We start from the raw sequence: 15,995 nt of genomic DNA on the forward strand, positions 1-15,995 counted from the left end.
CACCTGCGGCCGCGCCTACTCGGGGTTTGAGGCCTCGAAGACCCCAGCCCCAGCCCCCAGGTGAGCCCCGCGGTAGGAGGGGGGTTGCCTTGGCCTCGGGCCGAGAGGAGCGGGCTGAGGGCAGGTGCCCAGTGGATGGGGAACCAGGGCTGTAACCTAAGATGGAGGCCGGGACTGACGCGGGCCCGAGCGGGGCTGGCGGGGCGGTCGGACAGGCCTCAGCCCGGCCAGGTGCCGCCGGGGCTGGGGCTCGAGACCGGTAGGGTGCTGGAACCGTGTGCAGCCCGGGGCCGGCGCAGCTCCCTGAGGTAGGTGAGGGGATCGGAGTGCCACCCACGACGCCCGCAGGCCCCGACACTCCGGGGAGGCGCGCGAGGCCCCTGGGGAGCCCGCCTCAGGCCCCGCCCGGGCAGCCGGGCCGGCCCGTAGGCCCGGGCCGCGAGCTGGCGCGCAGGGGGAGGGGAGGGGGCGGCAGCGGCGGCTCCGCTGATTGGGCGGCGCGCTCGCGAGCCCGACTTCACCCGCCCTGAACCCCGAAGAGTGAGGCAAAGGAGCGCGCGCCGTGGGGGAAGGGGTGCGCGCGCACTAGGGGCCCCAGCCGCACGCGGGCCGGCGCGAAGCGCTCGGTCGCTCGCGCCGCCGCGGGGGCGCGCGCGGTGGGGGTGTGAGGAGGAGGAGGCGGCGGCGGAATAGGCCGGGGCAGGTCGCACTCGCTGCCTTCTCCCCTGAAGAGAGACGCGGGGGGAGGGGGGTGCGGCGAGCGGCTCCGCGCTCTCCCCACCGCTCCGCTCGCGCCCCAGTGTAATGAGGGTCACCCCCTCCCCCCAGCCGGCCCGGGAGGGGGCGCGGGGCACGGTAACTAGTGCGCTGGGGTGGGCGGCGGGCAGGCGCGAGCGGAGGGGGGAGGCGGCCGGGCGGGGAAGATGGTGGTGGCCGTGAGGTGAGGGGCGCGGGGGAGGGCCGGGCGCGGCACAGGGTTGGTGGCCGGCGGCGTTGCAGCCGCAGGCCCCCTCCCCCTCCATCACTACCAGCCGGGCTCAGGCCTAGCCGGCCGGGCCGCCGCGAACTTCCTCCCCGCGCGGCCAGTGCCCCGCCGGCCTCCCGCGCGCACCTCGGCCTCCGCCTCCCTTCAGGTAGCCGGCTGGGGGGCACGGGGCCGGCTGCCCTCCTGCAGCAAACTTTGCTTGGTGCTGAATATTGATGAGTGAGATCGGCTCGGCCAGGAGGTGCTGCCGGCGCTGCGGGAAGGAGCGCGGCCCGGGCAGGCGGCGGCGGCGTCGGCAGCAGCCATGTTTGTCAAGCTGTAGCAGCTGCTGCTGCCCTGACTCGGCTTCACTGGCTGCCTCCGTTTCTCCCCCTGCCGCGTTCCAGCCTCTGGGCCCTGCAGCCGTGGACCGAGCAGGCCTGCAGTCAGAAAGGCGAGCTTCGGGGTGCACCCGCTTCGGCCGACTCGCCTGCGGCCAGAGCACGGCCGCTGCAAAGGCTCCGGCGCCGGCTGGGGCGCAGGGTGCAGCGCTATTGTGACCGCTGCGCCCGAGCGAGCCAGAAAGGATGGGGGGGATAACCTTTTTGTGCAGCGTCCCGGAGCCACCTTCGAACCCTACAGCCCCCTCCCTTCGGGAGATCCGGCCACAGGACCCTCAGCGGGGGAAGGGAAGGACTATTGCTGTTTGAGATTTGGAAATGTCTACTGCCAAAGGGATTTTAATTTTAGATCAGCCCAACTGTCCACCAGTCTGCAGTGCAGAAAAAAGGGACGGCTGTTTCCATGTGGCAAGATCTGCCCATCTCCGGGAAGATGGAGTTTGCGGAGTCTCTCCGAGGCCATTTTTCCATCGTCAGCTGGGGAACTTTTTCCGCCCATGGAAGTGCAGTAGAACTAGGCTTCGAGGCCACTAGGCCTTGAGAAGTGGCTGCCATTTTGAAGATAAGAGTCAAATGGCCTATTAACTCAGATTAATTGCTGTGTTTTTGGATTCCAGGTTGATGCTGGCCCAGGATGGATCAGACCTGTGAACTACCTAGAAGAAATTGTCTGCTGCCCTTTTCCAATCCAGTGAATTTAGATGCCCCTGAAGACAAGGACAGCCCTTTCGGTAATGGTCAATCCAATTTTTCTGAGCCACTTAATGGGTGTACTATGCAGTTATCGACTGCCAGTGGAACATCCCAAAATGCTTATGGACAAGATTCTCCATCTTGTTACATTCCACTGCGGAGACTACAGGATTTGGCCTCCATGATCAATGTAGAGTATTTAAATGGGTCTGCTGATGGATCAGAATCCTTTCAAGACCCTGAAAAAAGTGATTCAAGAGCTCAGTCGCCAATTGTTTGCACTTCCTTGAGTCCTGGTGGTCCAACAGCACTTGCTATGAAACAGGAACCCTCTTGTAATAACTCCCCTGAACTCCAGGTAAAAGTAACAAAGACTATCAAGAATGGCTTTCTGCACTTTGAGAATTTTACTTGTGTGGACGATGCAGATGTAGATTCTGAAATGGACCCAGAACAGCCAGTCACAGAGGATGAGAGTATAGAGGAGATCTTTGAGGAAACTCAGACCAATGCCACCTGCAATTATGAGCCTAAATCAGAGAATGGTGTAGACGTGGCCATGGGAAATGAACAAGACAGCACACCAGACAGTAGACACGGTGCAGTCAAATCGCCATTCTTGCCATTAGCTCCTCAAACTGAAACACAGAAAAATAAGCAAAGAAATGAAGTGGACGGCAGCAATGAAAAAGCAGCCCTTCTCCCAGCCCCCCTTTCACTAGGAGATACAACCATTACCATAGAAGAGCAATTAAACTCAATAAATTTATCTTTTCAGGATGATCCAGACTCCAGTACCAGTACATTAGGAAACATGCTAGAATTACCTGGAACTTCATCATCATCTACTTCACAGGAATTGCCATTTGTAAGCAGTTTTTGGTACAACTTAAATATATACATAAATGTATATATACAGGCAACTTAAAGGGAAACTAAAAACCAATTCTAACTAATTGGTTTTTTGATGTTTATCAGTTCACAGATGAAAGCCTATTGCTAATGATAAGGTCTTTGGGGAAATTTTACTTTGATTTAAAAAATCTTCCTCTATTATATGAGTTTGGTTCTTTTTTGATTTTTCCCAATTAACTCTCCATTGAGGACTGGCTAAGAGTTAAACTTAAAGGGCATTTGACTGCGTTCAGATTTAAATGTTCAAGATGGAGGTATACATTTGTTTAGCTTTTTCTTTTTTAAGTGAGCTTGGCTTTGGCTTGCTGGTATCATGAGTACAGGTGAACCAGTTAATTACCTGGAGTCCTGTTTCTGCATAAGGCATGGCTTATATTTTTAGTTGATGGGGTGACTTTTGCTGCAGGTTGAAGTGCATTTGGGGTAAACATTCAGAGTAGCTAAGATGAGAAGGCCTTCTTGGACATCAGTCAGGATTTAAATTGGGCTGATTTTCCTGAACTACCTGTTGTGCAGCATCCTATGCTTCAGGTAACTGCCACCATTAAAACTTTTCCTAGTTTTAAATTTTGAAGTGTATATAAATGTGTGGTATGGGTGTATGTGTATAGAAATGGAAAAAAATGTAATTTGAGTTACTCAGTAGTGCTACATACTATTGTTAGATTGTGGTAAATGATGAAGTTTTTTTAAAAGTTTGATCTTACGCAGAATTTTTTGACTGTTCCTAGTTAGCTAAATGATCAGTTGACTTCTCTTAGCCTCAGTTTAATCACCTTTAAAATCTGATTGTTTTAACTTGATTGTTAAAAGATTCCTTTCAGCTTTAAATATTTGATTCTGATTTTGTTTTTGTCCAGACACATTGTCATGGTCACCTGTAATGTCACTAAAGAGGATCCCATTTCCTCCCAACATACCGCTGAAATACTATGTAAAGATTTAATCAGAGAAAATTTTATGGTGTGTGATGATAGTTATGAGTGCATTAAACATTCATTTTACTGTATAGCCCTGCTGTTCTTTAAAGTTAGAGTGAGAATGTGGGTGTGTCACTTTTGTTTCTGTTGATTCATATCTTAAATATGCTTTAGTACTCCTTGATTTCTTAGCTTGCAGTTGCAGATTTAAAAAATTTGTTTTGGTAGTAATCTAGAGTCTGTATTGTCCGAGGTATTTTTCAGGGTGGATAGGCTGTATTGGCAGCCTATTGGCAGCTCAGACAAATCCTTCTTCGTGGGTTCACATTGAAATTTATTTTACATGTATATAGTTTTGTCTTTTTAACTACATAAAAACTTAGATCTGAAGGTGGAGATACATGTTTCTTTAGAAGCATACAAATATAAATGTAAATCTATGTGCTTCTTATCAAAGAAATGTCAGTGGAGTATTGGTTCTATTAAAAACAATTGAAAATACTGGAGCCTATAGAAAGTATGTTATGCATCTAAAATGAGAGTTAACAAACTTGTATAAATGTAGAAAAACTTTTTTCAGGTAGAAAATCTAAATTGCTCAAAGATTATGGACTTGAAGAAGCAAGTATCTTTATTCTTTTTTTTTTTTTTGCCCCCGCAACCCGGCTGTGCTGCTCGTGGCTTGCAAGAGCTTAGTTCCCGGACCAGGGACTGAACCGGGCCACGGCAGTGAAAGCGCCAAGTCCTAACCACTGGACCGCCAGGGAATTCCCATCTTTATTCTTTCATTCCGGTTGTAGATGAAATCTGTTGCTTTGATTTTCGCCTTTGATGTGTGTATATATATATTTTTTGCCTTTGATATTTTTTAACTAAGGATTTAAAGTGAAGTCAATCTCAAAATGCAAATGTAGTTGAACAATAAGCCTGGGAAAGGTGTAATTAAAAATAATTCTATATAGCCACACACTATTGATGTTTTGAGACTATTCACAGTTGATTGGTGATGCAGCCGGTATAGAGTGCTTACTCTGTATTAGATCCTGTGCTCAGGGCTAGAAATTAGAATATCTTTTGCAAATGCTATTTGTCTTTTTCTCTGTCTGTAATATTGTGATAGAATGAGATTCTCCTGGCGAGATTAAGAGTAGTTATTAGGGTTTTAAGCCCTCTGTCTGGAATTAGGGAAAGACACATAATTCAGCATCATATTGCCAGTTGTTTTGTACAACTAGCTATCAGCAGACCTTTTGCCTCCTGTCATAAATGAGCAGCCTCTTCAGTTTACCCTCATGTTCTTCAGTTTTTTCTGTGTACAGTGATGTGAAATGGTTGTCATTACAGTTAATAATCCTGACCTGGTGCTTTTATATTTAATTGGGTTGATACTGTCTAAATTCTGCCAATGTACATATACAATGTACAGTGCTTTGTACATTGTAGATACTTGAAAAAAATCTTCAAGGAAGGTTGGTCCCCGGAGCTCCAAGTTAAAGCAGTCAGTAACTTACAGTTTATTAAGTGCTTTGGTCTGTATTATCTTATTGGGTCTTCATAGCCTTGTAGTCAAAACAGATGTCATAGAAGACATAGATCAACCTTCAAGGTGCTTGATGTTATTTGAGACAAGACTGAAACCCTTGAAACCATAGAATTATCTGAGTACTCTTGGTTTTCTTTAGTGACTTTTGAAGGTCTCTGACACTCTTACCTGGGCCTGAAGTAACTCCTGGTTTTCTCACTAGGCTGATTGCAGCAGTTGTTTATTTGCTACTCTTCCTCACTTAGATATTTTATGGAGATAAATATAAATAGAGTTAATTTGTGCTATGGTGGTATTCATGAATTTGGGGATCCTCAAAGTTCTTAGGATGTAGCCAGCCTCCAGGATGGTCTGACATACATTTTATATTAGTGATCCTCTTTATCTAAAGAAGACTGCTAAAAATGAATACACTTAAAATGAGGACTAAAATTTCATAAGTAAATAAGGAGAAAAAGGATTATTTAGGATTTTATATTGAAAAGTAAGATTAAGAATTATAAAAGTAAGTTTTATTTATTTATTTTTGAAAAGACACTTCTATTTTTTTTAATTTTATTTTTTATTTATTTATTTTTGGCTGCCTCGGGTTTTTGTTGCTGCGCGCGGGCTTTCTCTAGTTGCGGCGAGCGGGGGCTGCTCTTCTTGCGGTGTGTGGGCTTCTTATTGGCGGTGGCTTCTCTTGTTGCGGAGCACGGGCTCTAGGCACGTGGGCTTCAGTAGTTGTGGCACGTGGGCTCAGTAGTTGTGGCTCGCGGGCTCTAGAGTGCAGGCTCAGTAGTTGTGGCGCACGGGCTTAGTTGCTCTGCAGCATGTGGGATCTTCCTGGACCAGGGCTCGGACCCGTGTCCCCTGCATTGGCAGGCGGATTCCCAACCACTGCGCCACCAGGGAAGTCCCTAAAAGTAAGTTTTAAACCTTTATCAAAATTTTGATTATGGGACTTCCCTGGTGGTCCAGTGGCTAAGACTCCATGCTCCCAATGCAGGGGGCCTGGGTTCGATCCCTGACTAGATCCCACATGCTGCAACTAAGAGTCCGCACATGGCAACGAAGATCCCACATGCTGCAACTAAGACCTGGTGCGGCCAAATAAATAAATATTAAAAAAAAATTTTTTTTATTATGATGGCAACTATTTGTTATAATAAGGCAAGAATCAAATAGATTTTTTAAAAATTCTGTCCAGCAAAATTGTACCATAGGAGATGGCATACTTTATTTTGCTTCATTTTCTCATTATGATCATAAGGAGGATACATTTTTGTAAAATATTTAAGGACTTAATCAGTCTTACTGAGGTTTTCGTTTTAAAAATATCCACTATGGAAAATTTCAGGTGTATACCGAAGAAGAGAAAATAGTTGAATTTCCATGTACTCCTCACCTAGCTTCAAGAATTACTGATATTGGGACTTCCCTGGTGGATCAGTGGTTAAGACTCCACGCTTCCGCTGCAGGCGGTACAGGTTTGATCCCTGGTTGGGGAAGTTACACATCCCGTGAGGTGCAGCTACTCCCCACCCCCCACAATAAAAAAGAATCACTGATATTTTGCCAGTCTTGTTTTATCCTCTCTCCACTGTGTCATTCACTAACATTTCTTAACCCTTTGATGTTCATATCACTCTTTGAAGCTCCTGTCCTGTATCCTTGTCAGTTGTCACTTGTTTACTGGTTGACCTAGATCAACTTTTCCTTGCCTGTAATTGGGGTGATTCTTCTTTATTATTTACCTTGACTTTAAGGAACACAGTATCTTTTTGCCAGATTTGTTTGCAATTTTACCTTGTAATTGGTTTGCAATGTAATACTAGTTAGTGCTTCATTAGGTAATGACAGACACTGTATTGTACATGGGATGGATGTTTGAATAGAGTCTTTTTCTTGGCCACTTAAAAATAGATATCTTGGGACTTCCCTGGCGGTCCAGTGGTTAAGAATCCGAGCTTCCACTGCAGGGGGCATGGGTTCGATCCCTGGTTGGGGAACTAAGATCCCGCATGCTGCGTGGTGTGGCCAAAAAAAAAGGTATCTTGGTGTTGTAACAATATCCCCCGGTACAATCTTGGAGATCCAGAAAATACTCACAAACCACTCCCTGTACTAAGTTCTGTGCTATGGATGTTTACGTGGTTAAGGAGATCAATGGAGAGATGAATGAAACTTAGAGCTTCAAGGAAGAAGTGGGATTTGAATTGGTCTTGACTGGGTTAGGTTTGGTTAGGTTTAGAAGGGTACTTTGGATAAAGAGAACTAAATGAACATAGTATTTTCAGAAGGTTGGGTAGGATGGGTGTCCTCAGGTAATAAGGCCTAGAAATCCAGACTGTGGCACTTGGTATTGATGTGATAGGAACTGGGATCCAGTGAGGAATTTCAGCTGAGAGGTGATTCGATGAAATCTGTGTTTGGAAAACTTTGTCTGGGAGAGAGTAGAGGCAATGTTAGGATGTAGGAGTCTGTTGCAGTAGTAATTAAAAATTAGAATTGATCAGAGTCAGTAGTAGAAAGAAAGGGGGTAAATCCAAAAGATTATTTCAGAGGAGGGAAAATTGGCAGCCCTTTTAGGGTTGCCTGGATTGGAGGCAAAATTGGAGCCTGGATTTGAGGAATGAAGGAAAGAGATAAGTGCAGACGAGGTCCAAGGCTTGTCGTGTTGGTGCCTGAGACAAAAATGATTCCTCAGGGGTTTTCTCCTCTTCCCTTCTCATCATCCCAGCAATTCTCTACTCCCTCCTTTCCTGTCTCCACACGTCTCTGTTTCTGCTCTTTATCTGACTCTGTCCTTGCTGGAGGCCCTGGTTTTATTCATTACTCTTTCCCTCTGGGATCTTTATTCTCAACCTTCACTGCGTCACTTTTTCTGCCTAAAAAGAGAATGACATCTTCCTATTCTAAAGGAATCTTCCTTTATCCTGTAACCCCTCCGATTATCTTTCCTCTTTACTGGTGAATTTCTTGAAAAAGTTGTCTACTTTGTTTACGTCTCCTTAAGCTCTGTGAATTGGCTTCTGTACTCTGTTGAAACTGTTCTTTTCAGAGTCACAAATGACACCTCCATACTTATCCTACTAGATGTGCAGCATTTTGACCACGACTCCTTTTATGACTGCTTGTTCTCTTTTCTTCATTCTCTGCAGCCTCATCCGCTTTCATTGATTAACTTTACTGCTTCTCTACTGTGTGAAAACTCTCTCAATCTGACTTCTGAGCTTCAGACCAAGAAACTCAAATTGCCACCCAAGTTTCTCTTCCACCTGTATCATACTCACTTTTTTTTTAAAGCTTTTTAAAAAAATTATTGACACTGCTTTTTAATTTTTATTTGTTTATCTATTTATTTGGCTGCATTGGGGCTTCTTTGCTGCGCATGGGCTTTCTCTAGTTGTGAGGATCAGGGGCTCCTTTTTGTTGCGGTGCGCGGGCTTCTCGTTGCAGTGGCTTCTCTTGTTGCGGAGCACGGGCTCTGGGTGTGCGGGCTTCAGTAGTTGTGGCTTGCGGGCTCTAGAGTGCAGGCTGAGTAGTTGTGGCGCAGGGGCTTAGTTGCATTCGCGGCATGTGGGATCTTCCTGGACCAGGGCTCGAACTCGTGTCCCCTGCATTGGCAGACGGATTCTTAACCACTGCGCCACCAGGGAAGTCCCCATACTTACTCACTTTTGACCCTATCTCTTTTATTGCCAAACATGCTTTTCCTTCTGTCTTAATGATAGCATCATCCTCCAGTTCTTCTCAAGGCTGGAAACCTTGGAGTCACTTATTTGTTTATATGATCAAAATGCATTTGAGTGCCTCCTCTGTGCTAGGCACTGCTAGTATTAAAAAAGGGAAAGACGTAGACTTGCTTTTAAGGAACTTTACTGTGGAAAACAAGTGTAAACAATGGCAATACAGAATGCCACATGGTCTGATAGGTGTTATAGGTACTATGGGAGTGTGGAGGAAGGCATGCCTGGAGTAATCTGGAAGAACTTCACAGAGGGTTATATATAATTTGAGCAGGGACATGCCAGTAAGTAAGAAGGAATAGCATATGCAAGTGGTAAGAAATTCTTTGATAGGAGGAATCTGAGAGGAGTGGGGTTGTCAGGAGATAAAGTGTAAATATAGGCCTTGTATTCCATGCTGTAGAGTTGAATTTTTATGCTATTTCCATTCTACTATGATGTCTTTATTACTGGTCTTCATATAGTTTTTCTCTCCAGTCTGTCTGGAGAGACAGACAAAATTACCTCTGACCTCCAAAATGAGAAAACTAGGTCTCTGGTTAAAGCTTTACCTTCAGTGCCTCACTCCTCTCCCCATTTGCCTAACAAATAAGCCCAAATTCAGTTGTCCTCTGTGATAGGACCTCATCCCGACTTTCCCAAATCTCATATGCTACACCCAGGGAATCCTGGCTGGGTTCAGCTAGGCTGAACTGTTAGCCTTTGTCGCCCTGGTGTGATTCATCTTTTTGCATCTTAACAATGTGTAGCATGGTGCCTTCTTTGTAGTAGACACTCATATATTTATGGAGTAAAAGAATGAATGGTGCTATTACAGAGATACAAGTTGGGAATGGGAGTAAATTTTAGGTAGGAAGGTGATGAGTGGACTGTGAATGCTCATCCTCAATGTACCAAATTTCAAAACTTCAGTGATTTTTTTGACTTTATCTCCTCATGCATTTAATTTCTAAGGGCTTTGAATTTGTGCTCCCTGTATCTCAAGCATTCATTTTTCTCTCCATTCTCACATTTAATCTCTTAATTAAAGATATTAAATAATAATAGTTTTAAGTTGGATAGATCCCTTGACAGTGTACTGTGCTACCTGTTTAGTAGAAGTCCCTTTAATCTCTCTGAGGCCCAGTTCCTCATCTCTAAATGGGGCGAATACTGTGTAGCCTACACATTTGAAAGGATGCAACAAGATAATTTATCTGAAGCAGCTAGCACACTGCTAGTTCTGAAGTGTAGGTGCTCAGTAAGTGATGCCTATTATTACTATATACCAAGAGCCAAATGGACATTTGGAAGAGTTAGTTGTGAATTTTGAGAAACATATCTTTGCACTTTTGCTTTTTTCTCTGTTCTTCTAAACTCTTCTTGCTTAATTGGTAAGATAAAGGCATTAAGTATTTTTTCTGTTTTTGTTTAATAATCAGGAGAATTTGATCCATTTTTTGTTTGGTTATCAGGAGAATTTAGTTTGGGCCATAGGATCAGTATCTCTCTGCACTCCAGCTATTAAGTAGTTTAACTTTATTACATTGTTGCTTTTTGCTGGTTGTCTTTTGTCATGGATGTAAATGTTTCATTTCCACCCCCTGGTTTTCAGGAGAGCCCACCTCTTTTCTGGTGGTGGGTTTGATTGTCATTGAATGATCATTTCTGAAACTTTTTTAATGATCTCAAAATGTGGCCTTTTGAGGAAATTGCTATGAATATTTTTAGTTAGAAAAGTAATATAAATTCATGGTAAAAGTGAAAAATGGAACATTAAAAAAAAAGGAACTTTATTTCTGTCACCCCTCATATGCTCCCTCTTTTTTTGGGGGGGGGGCGGGACCTGCACTATGCAGCTTGTGGGATCCCAGTTCCCTGACCAGGGATTGAACCCTGGCCCTCTGCCATGAAAGCACAGAGTCCTAACCACTGGACCACCGGGGAATTCTGTTGTCCCTCATTTTCATTCTTTATATTTTATTAGGATTTTCTTTGTGTCTATGTACCTTTTTTATCTTTTGGTAACACAAGTGGCCTGATATACATATTATTGAATACCTAATACGTTGAGGATATCTATTCATATGAGCATGTAGGTAGATCTCCATTTTTTTTTTTTTTCTCCATTTTTTTTAATGATTGAAATTTTTATTGAAATCACTGTAAGTTCACATGCTGTTAGTTGTGAGAAATAATACAGAGAGATCCCATGTATGTTTTGCTTGATTTTGCAATGATAATGTTTTGCAAAAACATCTAATATCACAACCAGGATATTGACATTGGTATAATCCACCAATCTTATTCAGGTGTCCCAGTTTATGTTTTTCATATTTTTTTTTAAAGAAAATTCTACAGTTCTATAAGGACATATTCCAGATGTCCCTGGTTTTACTTGCACTTGTTTGTGTGTATGTACTATGTTAAGTTCTCTGCATTTTTATCACCTGAGTGGGTTTGTATGTGCACTACCACACTCAAGATGTTGAACAGTTTCAGTGCCACCAGGATATCTTCTGTGGCCCTTTTATATCACACCCATCTTCCTGGCAGTTCCTCCTCCAACTTTTGCCAACTACTAATCTGTCCTTTGTTTCTAAAATTTTGTCATTTCAAAAATGTCCGTAAATGGAATCATGCAGTATATATATAGCCTTTGGGGATTGGGTTTTTTTCACTTAAAATTCCCTGGAGAGTCATCCAAGTTATTGAGTGTATCAATATTTTATACCTTTTTATTACTAAGTAGTATTCCGTGATAGGTATCTACCACAGTTTGTTTAACCATTCACCTGTTGAAGGACATCTGGGTTTATTCTAGCTTTTGGCTATTAGAAGTGCTGTGAACACTCATATACAGGTTTTGTGTGAACATAAGTTTTCATTTCTCTGGGATAAATGCCCAAGAGTACCATTGCTGAATCATATGGTACTGCATGTTTACTTTTATAAGAAACTGCCAAGCTGATTTCCAGAGTAACTGTACTATTTACATTCTCACCAGTAGTGTATGAGTGATCCAGTTTCTCTTCCTCCTCACCATCATTTAGTGTTTTCACTATTTTTGTTTTAACTGTTTTGATAGTTATGTAATGATATCTCATTATGGTTTTTGTTTTTTGTTTTTAATTTATTTATTTTACTTTCTTTTTTGGCTGTGTTGGGTCTTTGTTGCTACACATAGGCTTTCTTTAGTTGCAGTGAGCGGGGGCTTCTCTTATTGCGGAACACAGGCTCTAGGCATGCGGCCTTCAGTAGTTGTGGCTTGCGGGCTCTAGAGCGCAGGCTCGGTATTGTGGTGCATGGGCTTAACTGCTCTGCGGCATGTGGGATCTTCCTGGACCAGGGCTCGAACCTGTCCCCTGCATTGGCAGGCAGATTCGTAACCACTGCGCCACCAGGGAAGCCCTCATTATGGTTTTTATTTGCATTTCCCTGATAGCTAATGATGTTGAACATCTTTTTGTGTGTTTATTTCCCATCTGTATATCCTCTTTGGTGAAATACATTCATGTCTTTTGCCCATTTTCTAATTGGATTGTTTGATTTTAATTGTTTAGTTTTGAGAGTTCTTTATGTATTCTAGATGATCTACATTCTTTATAATGCCTGTATACAAGTCATAATTTTTAAGCATTGTTTCTACTTTTAGATAACTTAATTAAAGAAACAATAAAGTCATACAAACTTGTGGTTTCCCCTTAATAAATTGGAACAGATTTTAGTGTTTTTTACTGTTATTAGATGAAATTACTTTATTAAGGCCTCTAAAGTTCTTTTCACATGTCCAGTGACCTTACATAAAATATCAATACCATAGTACTGTGTTAAAGATTGCTGGAAGGATAAAACCCATTTTGGAGGATGAACAATTATATTTACACATTAGATTAAATTAAAAATAATTACTGGTTATATGATATCCCCTCATATACCAGGCAGAATCTGAAGGTAGTCTTTCTTTGTAAATTACTGAGGGTATATTCCTCTTGGCAATCTCTAATTTCTCTTGATGAGGTAATTGGAGTTGTTGGGGATCCCTGGTGAAACTCAGCAATGTGCAAGTTTAATCTATACCCAGTAAAAATAATAGACATCAATGCCATGCTAATTGTCATTGGAATTTTATATCCAAAGGCATTTTTTTAACATTGCAGTTGGTTCAGTGGACAATGAATTGAATCTATTTTTATAATCAGCATATGAAGAAAAAACACTTCCACCATGCCATGATCTGTAAAGAATTGCAGAGCAGTTGTTGAGAGGTAATACAGTTCTGCATTTGAAGTGCTTCCTTTTTTTTTTTTTTTTTTTTTTAAATATAGTAGAGCTTTGAGGCAGAAGTGTTATAGTGCAGGTAATTAAACCACTGAAATTAGTTCTTTGGTGGAGTAGATATTAGAGTTTTAAGTAAAGTCTTGGTAGGTACCTTATTAATTTCATAGTAATGTCTGTGGAATTATTTCCTAAGGATAAACTGCTGATAGGGGAATTATCAGGGCAATGGGTTAAATTTTTTGTCTCAGATGTACCTACTTCTGTATGGCTTTCCAAAAGGAGTGTACCATTTCACACAGTTCTAAATAGTGTATATACGAGTACAGCATTTTCCTCCCTTTGATAGCATGCCAACTTTGATAGCATTGATGTTTTAAGTTTTTTACTTCATTAAATAGGTGCATACTTCTACCGCAAGTTTGATTTAATTAATATTGTTGAAAATGATTTCTTTGTTTCTTGTTTGTATTTCTCCTGTGGCCTTTGCTCTCCATATCCTTTGCTGACTTATCTGTCTGGATTGTAGTGTTTTATAGCTATTATCCTTTTATCTTACAGACATAAATATTTCTTCTCAATCTGTTTTTCATTTTAGTTAATTTTCTATAGTTGTAGAGTCGAAGTTTCATTTTTCATGTATCCAGATCTTTTTGGAGTAGTTTCTTTTATTGATTCGAAACTTCCGTATGTTCGATAAACCAATTTTACACACTTGTAAAAATTTTAAAAAATTCTGTCTGCTAAAGCCTTAAATTGATCTAATAGGGATTTTATTTTAATATCTAGCACTGTGCTGATGATAATTTTTATAGAGTCTTTAATTTTCTTTTTGAAAACAAATTCTTATAGCTGTGGAAGGAATGTTTCCCTTTGTATTAGTTATCTTTTTTAAAAAAAAAATTTATTTATTTGGCAGAGCTGGGTCTTAGTTGCAGCACGCAGGATCTTTTCTAGTTGTGGCATGCAGGCTTTTAGTTGCGGCATGTGAGATCTAGTTCCCTGACCAGGGATCGAACCCAGGCCCCCTGCATTGGGAGTGCGGAGTCTTAACCACTGGACCACCAGGGAAATCCTGTATTAGTTATCTGTTCTGCCTAACAAATTACCCTCAAACTGAGCAGTCTAAAATAATAAACATTTCTCTCACACAGGGTTAGGAATCAGGGAGTGGCTTAGCTGGATGGTTCTGGCTCAGTCTCTCACGAGATTACAAGCAAGATGTCCATCACTGCTGCAGTCATCTGAAGGCTGTAGGATCCTTGTCCAGTATGGCTCACTCATATGGCTGTTGGCTGAAGGAGGCCTCAGTTCCTTGCTATGAGCGCCTCTCCATAGGGCTGCTCACAGTATGTAGCTGGCTTCCCCCCTAGAGTGAGTTGTCCAAGAGAGGAGAGACCTAGCAAGGAGATCCAAGGAGATACAATGTGGGAGGGGAATACCCTGAAGTGTGGATCACTGGGGACCATCTAGGGCGACTGGTTACCACGCCCACCCAATAAGAAATAAGTAGTTTTAAAGGAGAAAGCTTAAGTATACAAAGTAGTGACACTTAAAAAAACTTATTTATTTATTTACTTATTATTTATTTATTTATTTTTGGCTGCGCCGGGTCTTAGTTGCGGCATGCGTGATCTTCGTTGTGGCATGCAGGAACTTTAGTTGTGGCATGAGGACTCTTACTTGGCAGCATTTGAACTCTTAGTTGTGGCATGCATGTGGGATCTAGTTCCCTGACTGGGGATTGAACCTGGGCCCCTTGCATTGGGAGCATGGAATCTTACCCACTGGACCACCAGGGAAGTCCCATTAACTTAAAAAAAAAAAAATTAATTAATTAATTTTTATTTTTGGCTGCGTTGGGTCTTCGTTATTGCACATGGGCTTTCTCTAGTTGTGGCGAGCAGTGGCTACTCTTCGTTGCAGTGTGCGGGCTTCTCGTTATGGTGGCTTCTTTTGTTGCGGAGCATGCGCTCTAGGTGCGTGGGCTTCAGTAGTTGTGGCACACGGGCTCAGTAGTTGTGGTGCACAGGCTCAGTTGCTCCGTGGCATGTGGAATCTTCCCGGACCAGGGCTCGAACCTGCATCCCCTGCATTAGCAGGCGGATTCTTAACCACAGCGCCACCAGGGAAGTCCTATTTTTAATTTTGATAAAATATACATAGCATAAGATTTACCATTCTTAACTTTTTTTTTTTTGGCCGTGCCATGTGGCTTGCAGGATCTCAGATCCCCGACCAGGGATTGAACCTGGGGCCATGGCAGTGAAAGTCCGGCATCCTAACCCTAGGCCACCAGGGAACTCTCCATCCTAACTATTTTGACGTGTACAGTTAAATAACATTAAGTATGTTCACATTTCGTGCAGCCATTCTCCAGAACTCTTACCATCTTAGAAAACTTACCAATTGAACGACTTGCCACTTCCCCTTCCTCCCAGCCCCTGGTAACCACCATTCTGCTTTCTCTCTCTGAATTTGACTGCTCTGAATACCTCATGTAGAATTATACAGTATTTATCTTTTTTGTGATTGCCTTATTTTACTTAATGTAATGTCCTCAAGAGTTCA

At 42.8% G+C, this 15,995-nt stretch overlaps 1 protein-coding gene across 10 annotated transcripts in view; it reads left to right on the forward strand.

The window, feature by feature from the left end:
- The first annotated feature begins 515 nt into the window (after positions 1-515).
- The window catches only part of NSD1 (nuclear receptor binding SET domain protein 1), a 143,148-nt gene continuing 127,668 nt past the window's right edge, over positions 516-15,995 (forward strand). For 2 of the 10 annotated variants that reach the window (XM_057541449.1, XM_057541454.1), the window contains exons 1-3: positions 553-855; positions 1,983-2,096; positions 2,837-2,926. In XM_057541449.1, coding sequence (XP_057397432.1) covers positions 2,067-2,096; positions 2,837-2,926 — 120 coding nt within the window. In that variant the 5' untranslated portion in view covers positions 553-855; positions 1,983-2,066. The other 8 variants (XM_057541451.1, XM_057541452.1, XM_057541450.1 and 5 more) reach the window with 8 other exon arrangements.

The sequence above is a fragment of the Balaenoptera acutorostrata genome, chromosome 2, assembly GCF_949987535.1.
Source record: "Balaenoptera acutorostrata chromosome 2, mBalAcu1.1, whole genome shotgun sequence".
In the NCBI taxonomy this organism is placed as follows: domain Eukaryota; kingdom Metazoa; phylum Chordata; class Mammalia; order Artiodactyla; family Balaenopteridae; genus Balaenoptera; species Balaenoptera acutorostrata.